This window comes from Nyctereutes procyonoides, unplaced genomic scaffold, assembly GCF_905146905.1.
Source record: "Nyctereutes procyonoides isolate TBG_1078 unplaced genomic scaffold, NYPRO_anot_genome, whole genome shotgun sequence".
Lineage (NCBI taxonomy): Eukaryota > Metazoa > Chordata > Mammalia > Carnivora > Canidae > Nyctereutes > Nyctereutes procyonoides.
In genome coordinates, this window is record NW_026575140.1 from 17,857,442 (window position 1) to 17,873,590 (window position 16,149).

Sequence of the window (16,149 nt, forward strand, 5' to 3'; positions counted from 1 at the left end):
CCTGGGCTCCCTGCCTGCCTCATTTTTCTGCCACTGGACTGTGAGCAGCCTCTAGCAGCTCCAGGACCGAGTTTCTGAATCCGAAAGGCCTCACTGATCCCACCTGATGGCCCTGCTGCACAGACTAGGTGGTGCCAGTGGGCGTGGAGCTGCTAGGGGTCCCTGCTAATCTCATACTTGCCCTTCCTGTTTTGTGCTACCATCAAAGAGTGACAAGCCCACACGGAAGGGGCAGAACAGGGCTTGCAATCCTTCGAGACTCACTTGGGAGGTGCCCCTGCCCAGGAGCTTTCTTTCTCTAAGCACCCGTGAACCTTATCACAGTCCAGCAGTAATGGCCACTTGCGGGGTTCCCACCCCACTCCCCAGGTAAGAAGGCTACAGTTTACAGGACCAGAGCAGTGGAAAGCGCAGGCTGCAGGATCAGACACCCCTGCTCAGCCTTCTGCTTTGCCCCATGACCCTATGCAAATCTCTTTGCCTCTCTGTTTATTCATTTCTAAAGTGGGTACCAATTACCACCTGTGAGGATCCAATGAGGTAACAAAAGAGCAGGGAAACACCACACCAGTCACGCATTAGCACCCACAGGTGGGATTACCAAGGGTGCAGCCTCCATGTTATTCATCTTTGTACTTCTAAGCAGATAAGGCAATGCCAGGTGTCTACTGGAAGCTCACTTAAGTTTGTGGGCTGCAACAGTGTCGTTTGTGTGACAACAAAACAGTGTCATAATTACACTTCGACTCTCTATAGACTCTATAAAATGTAAGGCAACAGGGCCTACCTTTGCAGTGCTCAGAAGAGTAAATGAGACCATCATGTGGAAAGTGACCAGTAACGTGGCCGGCACACAGGGGATGATCAGTGCAAGCTTAGAGAATCTTCCTGGGACAACCCACTCAGTCCTTATAGCGAGTGCCCACGTAGTTTTGGTGTGTAATGCAACACAGTGGACACATTTTTCAAAATGGAAATGTCAAAGAGAGCAGGGAGCATCAAAATGATTGGGCAACCTTGTGCAGAATCTCAGTACCAGCAACGCTTTAGGGAGGATCCACTAAGTCACAGCTGCAGCTGGCCTCCTGAGAGTTTCACCCCAGGCCCTCAGCCAGGGGTGGGGAGAGATTGGATCTCAGAAATCCTAAGGATGGAAGAGGCACTGGACTCAGTCTGCTGGGTGAGGAAAGCAGGTGATAAGTGTGCTGAGCCCACAGGCCTGTGGAGTCACCTGGGAGTTACCTTGTGGAGTTGTGAGATGTGAATGTCAAGGCCAGAGACCAAACAGGAAAAGGAACAAGGGCTGGGTCATTAAAATGCTCTGAGCTTTGCCTAAGAGCTCCAACTCAAACCAGAAGACCCATCAAAGGCTTTGTGAGAGACTAGCAGATAAATTCCTGGAGGGCCAAGGAGAAGTCACGAATGGAGAGGATGGAGGCAAGAGTTTCCAGGAGCATCTGTCACAGCAGTGAGCAAACAACATCAGAGCTGACCACAGACCACTGGGTTCAACAAAAAGGAGGTCACTGGTGTCCCTTGCAATGGAATATGGCAGAATTTTTCTTCAATATTAGACAGAGGACCTACACATGTGGGTGCGGGGACTTTCTAGAACTGGTCTAGAGGAGGCACCGGATCTGCTTATTGCCCTTCTTAGAGAGACAAGCTGTTACAGGAGATGCAAGCTGAGTTCAGACAATACTGTCTTGCAGACATCCCCCCAGTATCAGATTTACTCTTTGGATGTGGGTCCTACTTATGGCAAACCAGTTAAGAGCACAGACTCTGAGACCAGATAGTCTGTGTTCAGATCCCATGACTGCCATTCCCACTGTGTGACTCTGGACAACTCACCCTCTCCAAGCTTCAGTCTCCAATCTATCACGTGGGGATGACAACTGTTCTACCTTAGGGGGCTATAGGAGGATGCACTGAGTCAACGGCTCTCAAGCGCTGGCCTCGCTGCGTGCTTTCCAAGTGTTATTATAACTGGCCCCTGACCACACTTACTTCTGGTAGCTGGCACAGAATCTGACTGCAGCCATTCACTCTAACACCACTCTGACCACTTACTTACTGACATACAACATGGAAAGTTCCTTAACTTCCCCAATCTGGCTTGCCATCTGTGCAATGGAAACCATAACATGTGGGTACTCCAGGTGGGAACTGCCTGTGAACACCAAAATCCCTTCCTGTTTTTAGGACACACAGCAAGACTACACTTCCCAGCATCCCTGTAGGTGGGTGTGGCCACACCTTGGAATCCGGGTCTGTGAAATGTGAGCAGAGGTGAGATGCCTCTTTGCAGACCTGGCCCATAAAAACCTCCACGCTCTCTCTCTTTGCATCCACTGGTCTGAAGCAAAAGTGGGTCTACCAGATGGAAGACGCCTGGGCCCCCGGTCAGTGTGGATGGCTACTACATCTGCATTGGACTGTGGCAAGAACCAGAAAGAAATGCTTGTTGTTTGTACCCCAGGATTGTGCGACTGTTAACAGCATAGTCCATTCTAATACATGGTCTTCTCAGGTTGTTGTGATAATGAATAATTATCACAATAATGATAATGAATTTATAATGAATAAATGAGCTAGGGTAGGCAAAATGCTTAGATAAGCAAACTGAACTTAGCTTAAAATTCTATGTGCTTTAACTAGTTAAGTGCCTAGGTAAATGAACTAACTGAATTAAGTTAACTTAGGTGAAAAAAGTATATGTTTGATAAGTGAACATCTTCATTGTCCCCTCAGCCCTCGACTACACCTGCTGCTGGCATCTGGCACCAGTACTCAAAGGCTCTGAGATCAGCCTGACCTCGTCCCAGCAACTCTGGGGAAGCAGAGGCACTCAGCACATTACACAGGGCAGGTGCACCTCTGGATTTCTTATTCACATGAAGGGCCATAGCCTAAATCCAGGACAGAGAAGGGGTCTTGTTGGGACCCAAAGCCACTTATCACAGAGAGAGATCCTGCCCGAGGAACAAGGGAGCTTACCAGTGCGACGCCCAGGATCTGGGGGAAGGTGTATGAGGAGCAGCCAGCGGGCGTGAGGCGGATGGTGGCATAGGGGGTCTGAAACCAGGCCTTCTCGCTGGCCCACACGATGTCGCAGAGGGGCAAGATGGAGGCACCCAGGCCCAGGGCAGGCCCATTGATCGCAACCACGATAGGCTTCTTAAACTGGATAAAGGCCTTCACAAAGTCCCTGGGAGAAAAGAGAAGACCTTCTTTAACAGGTCGCCAGGCTGCTGAGACCTATTTGACATCCTTTAACCTGCCAAGGCTGAAATAAGCTTCCCTGGTGGGGTAAAGCACCCTCAGGTCATCAGAGGGAAGTGGGTGCCAGGCAAGGGTCTCACTCTCCCGAACACCAAGCCACTAAGCTGCAGTCACAGGCATGGCACATTTGGTGGTTGGTGGCACATTTTCAGAAAGAAATTTGTGGGCTGACCACATGCCCCACTTTGTCTAGATGGTCCCAGGTCACGCCCACTGTCCCACTACTGCACCCAGCTTACCACTCCCTGGATACTGACAAAGTGTAACTATCCTAAAGAAGACAGCCTGAACATCAAGGTTCAGAACCAGAAGGAGAGCCAACAGGAGGCTGTCACTAGGAGGCATATTTGAATGAGACAAAGAATGTTCAATAGCACTGGCAGAAGGTGGAATGGCCAGCACTGGGAGGTATGAACCCGTTGTCATTGGAGGTATTCCAATTTGGGCTGGATGACCACTTTGGGTGACGCTGTAGAGGGAATTCAAGCTTCAGGGGGCGGGCACAGGTGAGGATGGATGATATGTAACATTTCTTTCACTCCTAGGATTGTCTGATTCTGAATCACCCAGAGATGGCAGACTCATCGAGGGTGGTTCTAGAATGCTGACAAGGATCCATATGTTGGGGTGGCTTTAACCAAAACTGGGGGAGGACACTGACCTTTCCCATAGGTATGAGGCATCTGGGATCATGGCTCTGGGATTAGGAGACATTTTCCCCCCTCCCCTTCCTCACAGAGCAAGTGCCAGCGTACATCTGGACCCATTAAGCAGAACCAACCCTACTTTCTTTGACCTAGAATGCTTTTAGCCTTTCCCATAGCTGCTCTATAAGATTTATAAAATGTTCATAGTCATCTGGACATGGAGGAGAGATCCAAGATGTCTAGTAAAACCTGAATCCTTCATTGTTCTCAGGTGGAAGCTACCAAGAACTCAGAAGAATAAAATCCATACTCCTGCCCATGGCTTCAGTCTGCTTCCGCTCACCCCTCCAGGTGCATCTCGTCTCCCTCATGCCTGTGCACAGTGCATGAGCTACACAGGCCTTCTGAGGGTTCTTGGAAAACACCGGCATCACAATTTGCAATTATCCTACTTATTTGTTGGCTTACTTATTTTTGGAATTTCCTCCCTCTTCAGCTCCTTACAGAAACCCTCAGGTCTGCCTCGTGTATGGCTTGGTGCCCATCTGTACTAGAGTTCACCCGCAGTAAATAACTGCCAGATAGATAAAGGAGGCTCTCAGAAAGAGAGTGGAGACTGTGATGTGCAGCAGGGATGCACTCACTGCTTGCCAGACCTGCTTTCCCACCCCTCCTCTTTCTGAATCTGCTGCTGGAGCACATTTCCCCATCTCCCTCACAGATGGCTGTGGCCAAGTAATCCAAGGCCAGCCAATGGAATGAGTGGAAACCTATGCACAATTCCAGGCCAGGACAAGGAAATCTCCCATCATGTTGCCCACAAACCCTTTCACCTTGATGGGCATGGCCATCTTGGAGGGCATGTGCTGAGCCACAAGATGGAAGGAGTGTGGGCCCTTGAGTCACACTTAGAGGACAGCCACAGGCTGGTCAGTAACATCCACTTTAAGTTCCCAAATATAAGTAAATTTTTATCATAACTGAGCCCAAATACATGTATTTGTACGTTACAGCAGCTAGTACTTCACTGATACAAACGTCCATCTGGTTTCTCCCTTCTCAGCTGCTAACATCCCCCTGCAATCCTCACCATAACATGTGGGCATCAGGGTGAAATGGTGGGATTGGATTCCACTGTAAGAAGCCTGAGTGGAGGGCATCTCACAACCTATATGTTGTCACCTGAGTATGCACCCTTGCCCTAAGCTTGAGGCATTCCATCCCCTGACTCTTGTGTGGGGATTTGTGAGTATAAGGTAGAGCTCTCTCAGCCACTGCCAGTCCCATTTCCTGGCCTGACTTCCTAACTTCATGGCCTCAGTCACTGGCCTTAATATATGCTTTTTACCAAATGCAATTTGGAGTCCACACGGTATGTGGGGCTTCTTGGCAGGGTCCTTGGAGCCACAGGGTCTGAGTGATCTGGGGCCAACATTCCACATCTAAACCCTTCATACAATTCCACGACCTTGAATCTCAGAAGTTGTAAAGGACTTCAGGAGTCCTCAAGCCAAATCTTCCACTCAGTGCAGGATTCCCTCCCCAGCCTCATGAGGATCCACCATTCTCCAGCAGCTGCAGAACACACTCAGTAAAGAGGGTCCTTCCCTATCAAGATGACTACCCGCTGTGGACTTCATGAGGGCTTCTCTAACTTTCTCACTCTACCCCAATCTCCACACGGCAGCCCCTCAGGAATTCATCTTGGCCCTCACAACCTTAAGGGAATATACTGTTCCAGAGCCCAGAACCTTCCCTCTGTGGTCTCCAACCTGAGCTCTGTGCAGAGGGATCTCACATCCTGAGGAAGGGTAAGGGGAGCTAGTGTGCCCAGCTCCACTCCTGCACCCTCACGCCATCCTGTTTTGCTCCAGGCTGCCTCATGGGCTCATGTCCTGGATATGAAAATGCAATGCACAGACCACTCTCCCCATCCTCTTCCTCTCACTCAAGCAGATCTCTATCACAAAGGCCCAGTGGACACAGAAGCCTGACAGCAAACAGGATATTGCATTAAAGATGCTGCCGCTCAGATATCTGATCCTGACTCGGGTGGCGGGACTGTGCGGGCAAGATGACTTGCCATCTTCCTTAGCATCAAAGTCCATCAGTGCTGCTGACTCTGGCTACAAAGCTTCCTCCACTCAGCCTGAGTCCAGTGGCCTCTGCCTGTCTGAGCATTAGGCTGCTCTGATGTGGCATAAGGGGCAAGAATTTTGGGGTCAAATCTCCACTCTGCCCCTAACCAGTAGTGAGATCTTAGACAACTTACTCTCTGGAATCTCATTTTCCTCCCTGTCAAATGGGAAAGCCAATGGTTTGTTCCCATAGGGCCTCTGGGATTTAAAGGAGACCATGCCTGGCATGCAGGACCCCTTGGTCAATACTGCTTATATTATTATAGTCAGTGCACCTGCTGGGTAGGGCAGATGCTGCTCTTGCTCCACTCTCAGTGGTCAGTAATCCACCCTCTAGGCCAAAAGGAGATGCTGAAGCAATATTCTACATACAGGGATGTCTGGATTCCACCTGAAGCAATTGGCATTCCTTGTGGGGCTACCTATTCCATCTAACCAGAGCCACAGGGTGCAGCTCTCCCACTGCCAAAGTTCAGAGCCAAGCCAGCCAGTATGAGACCTGTGAGCACCAGCTACACACAGCGATAGCCATCCTGGGGCCCAAGGAGGGGTGCTCTTGAAACACACTCTCCAGTGAGACCACACTTAGCTAGCACTCATGGCTGGACATAACAGTATTAGCAATGGAAATAACTCCTTACACCTGTTCTAAGTATGAACTATGTGCTGGGTCAGTCCAAGTTTCTCACGCGGGTTATTTGATTAATCTTCATCCTAGCAACCCATCAGCAGACTATCACATCATCTGTGAGGAGTTCAGGTGAGGGCAGTCTCTCTTTCAGGATGGGGCTGACAGCTTTGTTTGGGTCCTGGACAGAAGCCTGTGCTGAATGAATCATCTGAGCTCTTCTCACATCTGTTAGTTCATTCAACAAACATCTGCAGAGTGAACACGGCGTCCTGGGTCATGTGTGTGTGTAATTTTTCTAGGAAACAATGAGGATGGGGTGGGAGTGGTGCTGGAGGTGCTGTGGCTGCAACATGCCCAGATCCTGGAGGTCAGCCCAGCCAAGAGCATACATGTCCCCAGAGAACTGCAAGGGCTGTCAGTAGGTTTTAAGTCTCTGTGGCCAAAATATGTTTCAGCCATCCTAGACTTTGAACAAAGTTCCTTCACAAGAGACTTCTCAGACTAAAAATATGTTAATATGCCTGGAAAATCTGCAGGAGCAAGGACAGAATTTGCAGCATGGCCCAAAGTAATTTATGGACAGTGCCATTCACTCACGATGCTTCTCTGGAAAGCTGCACAATATTCTCTGGGAAATGCTTCTCTGCCACCTTGTATCCCAAACTCCGAAGCATGGCTGCCAGGGGAAGCACTCCAAAGTTTGTGGAGCTGGAACCTCCCCTAGGTGCTTGATGATGATGGGCAAGGCACATTTTCTGACCTCATGGGCACTCTTCTCTATGGGGCCATACTGTATGCACTCCCATCTATCCCCTTTAAGCTCCTCACCCACCCACTCTTGTTCCTTCTAACACAGTGGAACTACCAAGGGAACTTTAAAACCAAAGATGTGCTGGCCCCTCCCCATGCTCACTGATTTGGAATCTTCTGGAGTTGTCAAGCAGCTGGGTTTTAGAGAAGCTCCCTGTGGATTCACTATGCTATTGGGTCTGAGAACTACTGGTCTAGGACACATCCCCCATTCCCTCTCCCAGTGTCTCTACAGGCTCACAAATTAGGAACCTCCACTCCCTCTGAACACTGGGAAGAATTCCCTTTGCCACTTCCCTCTCTACTCTGCCTAAGATGAGATAGCAAATGTCTTAAATCCTACTGCCTGTGTTTCTCAAGAAGTCAGCTAATGGATTCAGAATCTCCTCAAATTTGGGACTTCTGGAAATCCAGCTAATGCCTCCACTGAAATCCATAAGCCACATGATGGCTATGGCCAAGGCTTTCCTCAGGCCAGAGAGATGGGTACCCTATCTGATGGTCCCACAAATGAACGAAGCTTATTGGGGACCCTGTTACTCCCCTTGCCAAGTGATTAGGCAGCTGTTAAAAGGCACAGCTGAGTCCAAGCAGGGAATAAACAGCTGTGGATGTGGCCAGGGCTGTCTATAGCCAGGAAGCTTGGGAGGGGCATGCAACCATGATGCCTTTTTTAATAACAGCGTTCAGACATTTTGTCTCTTTGAGCAAGAATTCTGCAACAGGAAGCACAAGAGTGTTTTGGAGCATACTTCATTGGATGCTTCACCCTGAAGAGGGGATATAGAACTCTACCTGTGGCAGCATCCCCATGTCATCTCTTGGAAACTCCGTATCTCCTGGAAGGCTCCCACAACCACATGAGAATCAGCCTCCATGTAATGCTGCCAGGTGCAGTGAGCCTGGAAGCCCCAGAAAATCCCTCGTTGTGAGGCCTGAGGCACCAAGACACACAGATAAGTGTTCCTTTCCGAGAGACCAGGTGGCATTACCACACTGTGACTCCTGTTTGAGCATGGGACAAGGTGCAGCAGCAAGCATGAGCCCTTCCCAGGGTGGAGGCTGAGTGATGGCTCTTGTTGAAAATAACACTCAATTGCTTCTGATAAATCCATAAATAATAGGGAAATATCTATCCTTTAGGGTCCCAAAAGAGATACTGATTGTTGGGATCAGATGTCAGCCCCAGGATCCCAACTTCTGTCCCAAAGGCAATAAGAGAGGCAGAAGCACTCCCCTACCCCCCATGGGGTCTGCAAATGCAGAGCTGCCCAGGGTGTCCTCCATCCTCTCTCCAGTGCTGAGCCATGTCAGCTTTAGGACACAGGACAGAAAATCAAAGATTTCACCATCAGACAGAGAGTGGGAGTAGCATGGATAACACATGGGCATTACCAGATGCTATGCTTAATATAAAGAAATAAAATCTCTTTTTAATCAAAAGAAGGGATCTAACCTAGAGAGCAAAGGCACCTTAATTTTGGCAGAAAAATACAGGATGCTCAATTAAATCCCAATTTCAGATAAAAAACAAATAATTTTTTAGTATCAGTATGTCCCAAACATTGCACAAGATATACCTATGCTAAAAAATTTTTTTGTTGTTTGAAATTAAAAATCTAACTGAGCAGCCTATATTTTTATGTGCTACAATTGCCAAGAGGAGGCAGGTCCCAAAGTGTCCAAACATGAGCAGAGCTCACCTGATGGCTTCTGCAATCCGGGTACTCTCCTTTCTCCGGTCACTGGACAACCGGCCAATTAGGTAGGAGTAATCTAGGCCACTGCAGAATACGCTGCCCACTGCACTGAGAAGCAGCAGTTTGCTGTCGTCCGTGGCCGCGTTGCACAGCGCTCGCCGGACCTCCTTCATAATCTGTGGGCAGAGATGGATTTGCGGCGATGTTAAGTGTCTGCCTAAAAGCCAGGGGGCTTTCAGATGTCAAGCCCACCAGAGGCCTTACCCCTGAGGAAAGAGGCGAGTGCATCTTCTCTTCCTATGCAGGAAGACTCCTGCATACAAGCCACATCTAGACTAAGCAAAGAAACATCAAAACCAGAGCTCCCCTACAGCTTCCCCAAAGCAGGCAGAGTGCTGTGAAGGTGGCAGTGGGGTCACTGGCTACAGACTTGGAAGCCTGGCTTGGAGCCGGGTGATCCCTGGTAAATCTCTACAAATCTTTTTCCAGCATTTGCGTGTTTAGCCCTTCTCAAAGTGTGGGGGAAATTCCTGTGCACATTCCCAAGGGAGGTATGTTAGCCTTATCTAGAAGGCCAGATTTAATCATACTCTTGCTCATCCTTAATTCAACTAAGACTTTTGCATGGCTCAGAGTTACCACGTGAGAAGTGGGTTATGGTATCAGAACTCACAAAATTGTCAAGATGCCAAGAAGACAACCATCAGACACAGATTCCATATCCAGCTAAACTATCATTCAAAAGCAAGGGTAAAAAAAGTAGGCATTTTCAGCAAAAGAATGTTTACCATTCTTAGACCCTCACTGAGAGAATTTAAAAAGGATACACTCAGAAAGAAAAACTATACTCGGAAAGAAAAAAACCGGACATGCAAGGAGTAACAGCCAACAAAGAAACATGGTGAATGTGCTCAATATAAGAATGACTATAAAATCATCATACTGATTTTGACCAAGGAGGCTGAGGGTTTGCACAAGGGTAGAACTGGAGTCCAGGCAGTAACAGCATGTCAGATGAAGAAAGAATGATGACCACATGCCAAGGTTCTAGGTCTGGGCGTGTTGGAGAGGTGAGGATGACGTGGAGGCTTCATTATGTGTACAGAACTTAAGGATAATTTCTTAAAAGTACATGGATTACAATGAATGGGGAGGGGGCTAAAATAAAGAAAGCTCAATCACTCAATCCAACATAAGTGAGAGAAGGAGGAAAAATAAGTGAATAGGTGCAGAAAAGGCATGGTAAGAGAAAACAAGGCATGCACTTGCCTGGGTGGAGCTGAGAGTCCAACTGGGGAGACAATAAGTGAACAGGCTTTTAAGGGATTGTTAATAATTTTTCAATAGGCACAATCATAGGGTACAATGGGAAAATATTATGGGAGCCATGTTTTAAAAACTATACTTTAAAAAAAAACATTTATTAAGTGCTTGGAGGTGCCAGAGATTGCAAGAGGTAATTTCCACATATTTTACTCCAAATGAAAATCCCACATAGGAAGGAATGGTTTTCCCATCTTGCAGGTAATGCAAGGGAGATTCAGAGAACTGGTGTGAAGCCACCTGAGGTCAGTAGCAAGGGCCAGAACCATGGTACAAATCTCACCCCCAAATCCCTTCTCTTTCTACCACTCCATACTTGTTGGATGACTTAAATAAATGGGTGAATTTTAATGGAAAAAAAATAGGGCTGGATGTCAGTTTGAATGGAGAATCTCCCAGCTTGTGCTCTGTAAGGATGGGAGAGGCACTTTCCATTCTAACAGGGTATAAGCCACAGATTCATTTTGAACATCAAAAACGCGAAGAGGCCACTATCTTGTGGGTCCTTTAATCCATCTGCCTCCAGAAATAGACACACTCTGAATGATCCATGAACTCTATTTCTCTGAGAGGCAAATAAAAGAAAACCCCACTGTAAAGACGTGCACTGCCATTCCACACAGGACTCAGAGTGGCCTCCCTCTCTGAGGTCACAATTACTTGTCAATTAGTAAAGACAAAATCAAACAAAACAGCCACCCCCTTTATAAATTAAATGGAAAGTAAATTTGTGTTTCATTCATGTGAGAAAAGTACAAACTATTTTTTTAAAGTTAAAGACTGTTATATCTAGTTAGTACAGCTCTCCTTTGCCTTTCTCGTATCGATAATCCAATTTGGACTGATGCTTCTACCTCCTTGAAGGACCCCAAATTGTAAAATAGAACTGGTTTGTTTAAAGTAAAACATTCTAAAATGATTGCTTCTTTGCTTCCGTGGGTCTTCGGCGGCACCCATGTAACTACCTCTTGCTGGTCACTTACTAGTCTGTAAGAGACCAGTGCCCTCAGAGGCTCCTGGGGAATGCCTCTGTAACAAATGCTCCAGGACTGCTACATATTATGAAGCCCTCAATACTTTCTTGTTAGACACTTGCTACTGCCACTTGCTCCAGATGTCAGCATCTGCTAGAGAAAACACACTCCCCCTGCCACCTTCTGCACACTCCCCCTTCTACCTTCTGATCTCCATGGGTTGGAGCCAGATAACCAAATTCACTAGGAGTGGGTTGAAAGGGGGAGTAGACCAGAGTCCCTTTCTCTGCTTCCTCTTTCCTTGCTGAAATCAGCCACCCAGGGCCCATCTCACTGGTAAGCACCTTCATGAACGCGTGCCCAATTATCCCTGACTAAACGCAAACTTTTCCTTCTCCCAACACCCCAAATGTCCCTGCTATGACACCTGTGACAAGCCCCCTTGTCAAATGTGAGCATCTTTGCCTCACCTTACCTCCTGCTTGATTTAAATCCCTGATAGGCAGCCTCTAAGATGGCCTTCAATGATCCCTTCCATGGTAGTCACATGCTTGTGAGTGCAGACAGACCTCATGACTCACATCTTACCTCAAGGTACAGCAAGAGCGGCAGGATGTCCCATTCAAGAGAGGACTGGCATACAAAAGGACATGGCTGTCCTCCTTTGCTCTGTCTCCCCCTCAGAGCTCCCAGTTTGGGGAAGCAAGCTACCATTTCCAGAAGAGCACATACAGAGCAGCCACATGGCAGGGGACTGATATCTCTGGCCAGTGAGGACCTGCCAGCAGCTGCCTGGGTGAGCATGGAAGTGGATCCTCTTCCACTGAGCCTTCAGTAGAGACTACAGCTGCAGACAACCATGCCTTGACTACAGGCTTTGAGAGACCCTGAGCCAGAAGCATCTAACTGAGCCATGCCAGGATTCTTGACCCACAGAAACTGTGAGATAACGTTCACTGTTTTAAGATGCTAAGCTTAGCGCAATTTGTTATACAATAATAGATAACTAATACAATTCCTTAAAAGCTAAAATAGTCTTCTACTCATCTGTATAGCCCTTGTAACACCTAGTCCAGAATCTCACACATAAAAATATTTTAAAAATATTTAATATGTTTATTGAATTGAAGGAGTTGCACAGTATTTACCTCCTCAAGAAGTTTACAGTGTAATGGAGGGAACCAGACATTTAACAAATTATCACAAAAATACATGTACATTAACAACCATAACAAGTTCCAGAAGGGAGGGGTGCATAATGCTGGGAAAGCTCCTGAGAGGAGAGGCAGATGTAACCTGGGAGGCAGCTGGGGGATGGGCTGTGAGGAGGGATCCCATGGATGTAGTGATTGAGCTGAGACCTGAATGGAGTGCAAGGCCACTAGACAAGGAGGAAGGGAAGGATGTTTCAGTCAGAAGTACATGTATATGTAAAGGCCCTGGGGCAGGTGTGAGCATGTAAGAAAGCTAGGCTGGTTGGAGTGCAGGAGAGAAGGGGGAGGGGATCTTTGGGTGGCTCAGCAGTTTAGCGCCTGCCTTTGGCCCAGGGTGCGATCCTGGAGTCCTGGGATCGAGTCCCACGTCAGGCTCCTGGCATGGAGCCTGCTTCTCTCTCTCCTCCTGTGTCTCTGCCTGCCTCTCTCTCTCTCTCTCTCTCTCTCTCTCTCTCTCTCTCTATGTCTATCATAAATAAATAAATAAATCTTTAAAAAAAAAAAGGAGAGAAGGAGGATGTGTAGTATGAAGCAGGGAGGCTTACAGCAGTTGGCAGCTCAGAACACAACAGCCCCATTTGCCTCATGAACAGTTTTGATTCTTAAAGCAAATGGGAATCATTGTTGTATCTGAAGTATGTGCACATGTGTGTGTGTGTGTGTGTGTATGCATGTGTGTAGAAGGGGTGACTTGATCAGATTTGCATTCCTGGCAAATTACTCTGCCCACCTTGAGGAGAATGGATTATAGGATAGGAAACGTGAAAGAGCATGCTTGTTAGTAGGTTATTACAACAGTCCAGAGAGTATATAATGGTCATGATGGAAACAGAGAGAAGAAAGCCTATTAGTGGGCTACTCAAGGATTAAAGTTAATAGGCCTTGGGGTTTGGGTGTGTATGGTGGGTGTGATCAAGAGGGTATGAGGTATGACTCTCCCATGTCTGGTGTGCTCCCGTGGACAGTGGTGGTATAGTCTGGTTAGGCTGGGAGCACTGCAATAAACTGGGAGTTGAGAGGGCTTGGGGTCTTTTCCTAATGGGGGAGTAGATAGGCTTTTAATCACCAACACTTTGGGCAATCTATTTTGCTGGTTCTTTCCTAAAGGGGCATTTTCATTATTTTCCTGGTTCTTTGCTATATTCCAGACAGGAGCAATATTACAACACACCCGCTAGCCTCAGAATCTAGTTAACACACCTAGAAATGTAAGAATTTCTGCCCATGAGGCCAATGCAACCAATGTCCCATATACAACTAGAAAAGGAAATCCAATTATGCTATGCAGGGTGGCCTCGTCCCAGGTGCTCCATGAATAAGTAAGGCTGGGTCTGCTGGAGGCCATTAAATCACCTCTGCTTCATCTTAACAATGACGGGAACATTTACAGAACGCTTTCTATGTACCAGGCATTTTGTGAGCCTCTTTGCAGACATTATCTCTAATCCCACAAGCAAGGTATCCTATAACTTCTATAAATGAAGAAGCTCAAAGAGGTAAGGTGACTTCCCAAGGCAAGCTAGTAGAGGCCTGGAGAGTGGAATGTAGTCTACTAGACTACAAAATCTATATTCCTCTGGTACCACCATCTTTTCACTTCTCTGGAGTCTTTCTTTCAGGGCTACTTTACCCAGTTGGCCAGCTTATCTAGATAGTCAATCTGCTTTGGTTGTTGAGATAGCTAAAAACACCAGATCAGTGTTTTTTTTCCATTTTCCTCCCGTTCTGTTACCAACAGGCACCAATTAGGAATGGAACCCCTAATTAACCAAGTCTACATCTCAGGAGCTGAGAACCTGTGCACCTGATGACATCAGCTGGAGGCCACACATCTTCCGTGGTGAATAGGCAATGGTTAACACATAAAGCTGCTCCAAATAGACAAGATGAACTCCATATTCATTCGATTTATTGAAGGAAAATGCTGTGCCTTTTAAAAACATGCTTTTAAAAAGTAGTGAAGTAGGAAAAATCTAAGAATCATTACCTCATGAGGATGTTTCATGACGAGCTTAAACTAACAAGGTTTCCAGGTGTATAAACATGTGAAGGGCAACCTTTATGGTAAACCACAGAGTGCTCTACCACAGAGAATCCTGAGGTGGTTTCTGAAGGTGCAAGAGAGAGACCCCAAAATAGCACACTTACGGGGGCGGGGGCAGAAGATGATCACAAACTGCAAAGGCTTTAGCTACATCTCTTCCCTTATGGCGATCATTCCTGACTGCCACACCCACAGTCCCTTGAGGGAACTACAGTTTGTGTAAGACACAATGATAAGACATGTGATTACAAGTCCGAGGACACAGTACCTCCTGCCCCACTCCACTTGCTGGGCCTCCCCGAGCATACTGGATACACTGGGCAATGTCAGACCACCCTACCAAGCCCAGTCAGGGTGGACGGCCACTCCTTAATTGTGTCACTGTGGTTAACCCACTCCTGTGGTTAAGCCTCTGTGTCTTCATTACTACTATGAAATCAGAGTGCAAGATATCACAGGACAGGGAAGGGGAAGTGTGGACTTTGCTGTCTTCAATGGGCCAGGTGCTGGGCTGACTGTGAAAAACAATATGGCAGGCACAAGTGGCAAGGGTCCTGCACCCTGAAGCTTACAAGACTCTAGGTCTAAATTCTCTAAATCTGTGTTATCTTGTTCATAAGAGGTGGACCATAAGAATTCTACATCAGAAGGGTCCTGGGAGAAGAAATGGGAAAAACAACAAATACAAAGCACAAAGAGCTGCTGGTAGCTGGTGCTGTCATGGCTTTTGCCATTTACCCCTTCTGTGGCAGGGTGGTCTAGTTGGAGAGGGCTTCCTGGATGAGTCTTTTCCCACATTTGCACCATCGAGAATCTCTTAAAAAATATTAATCGGTTCTTCACTGTTCCCCCTCAATACCCCAGATCTTAAATGGTGCTATGTAACAGCAGTGAGTATTCACTGTCTCCCCATTATGTTCACCTAAAATATAAGCATGATTAGCATTAAAAAGGTAAGGTAGAAAAAACAGGTTAAACAGACTTCATCAAAATTTTAAATGTCATACATCCAAGGACACTATCAAGAAAGTAGCAAGCCACAGAATGAGAGCATATTTTCTTTCTTTTCTGTGTGTGTGTATTTTTTCATGGGAGTTCGATTTGCCAACATGTAGCGTAACACCCAGTGCTCATCCCGTCAAGTGCCCTCCTCAGTGCCTGTCACCCAGTCACCCCATCTCCCCCCACCTCCCCTTTCACTACCTCTTGTTCCTTTCCCAGAGTTAGGAGTCTCTCATGCTCTGTCACCCTCACTGACATTTCCCACTCATTTGAGAGCATATTTTCAAATCATATATCTGATATAGAAGTCTTAAAACTCAACAATTAAAACAATTTTAAGATTAGGCAAAAGATGTGAATAGACAGTTCTCCAAAGAAGAC

The 16,149-nt window shown here is 47.0% G+C and overlaps 1 protein-coding gene across 2 annotated transcripts in view; it reads right to left on the reverse strand.

The window, feature by feature from the left end:
- CDYL2 (chromodomain Y like 2) overlaps positions 1-16,149 on the reverse strand; it is a 161,626-nt gene that overhangs the window by 10,985 nt on the left and 134,492 nt on the right. For both annotated transcript variants that reach the window (XM_055306451.1, XM_055306450.1), the window contains exons 4-5: positions 9,215-9,387; positions 3,001-3,211 (exon numbers count right to left, since the gene is read on the reverse strand). In XM_055306451.1, the coding sequence (XP_055162426.1) occupies positions 3,001-3,211; positions 9,215-9,387 (384 nt within the window). The remainder of the gene's footprint in view (positions 1-3,000; positions 3,212-9,214; positions 9,388-16,149) is intronic.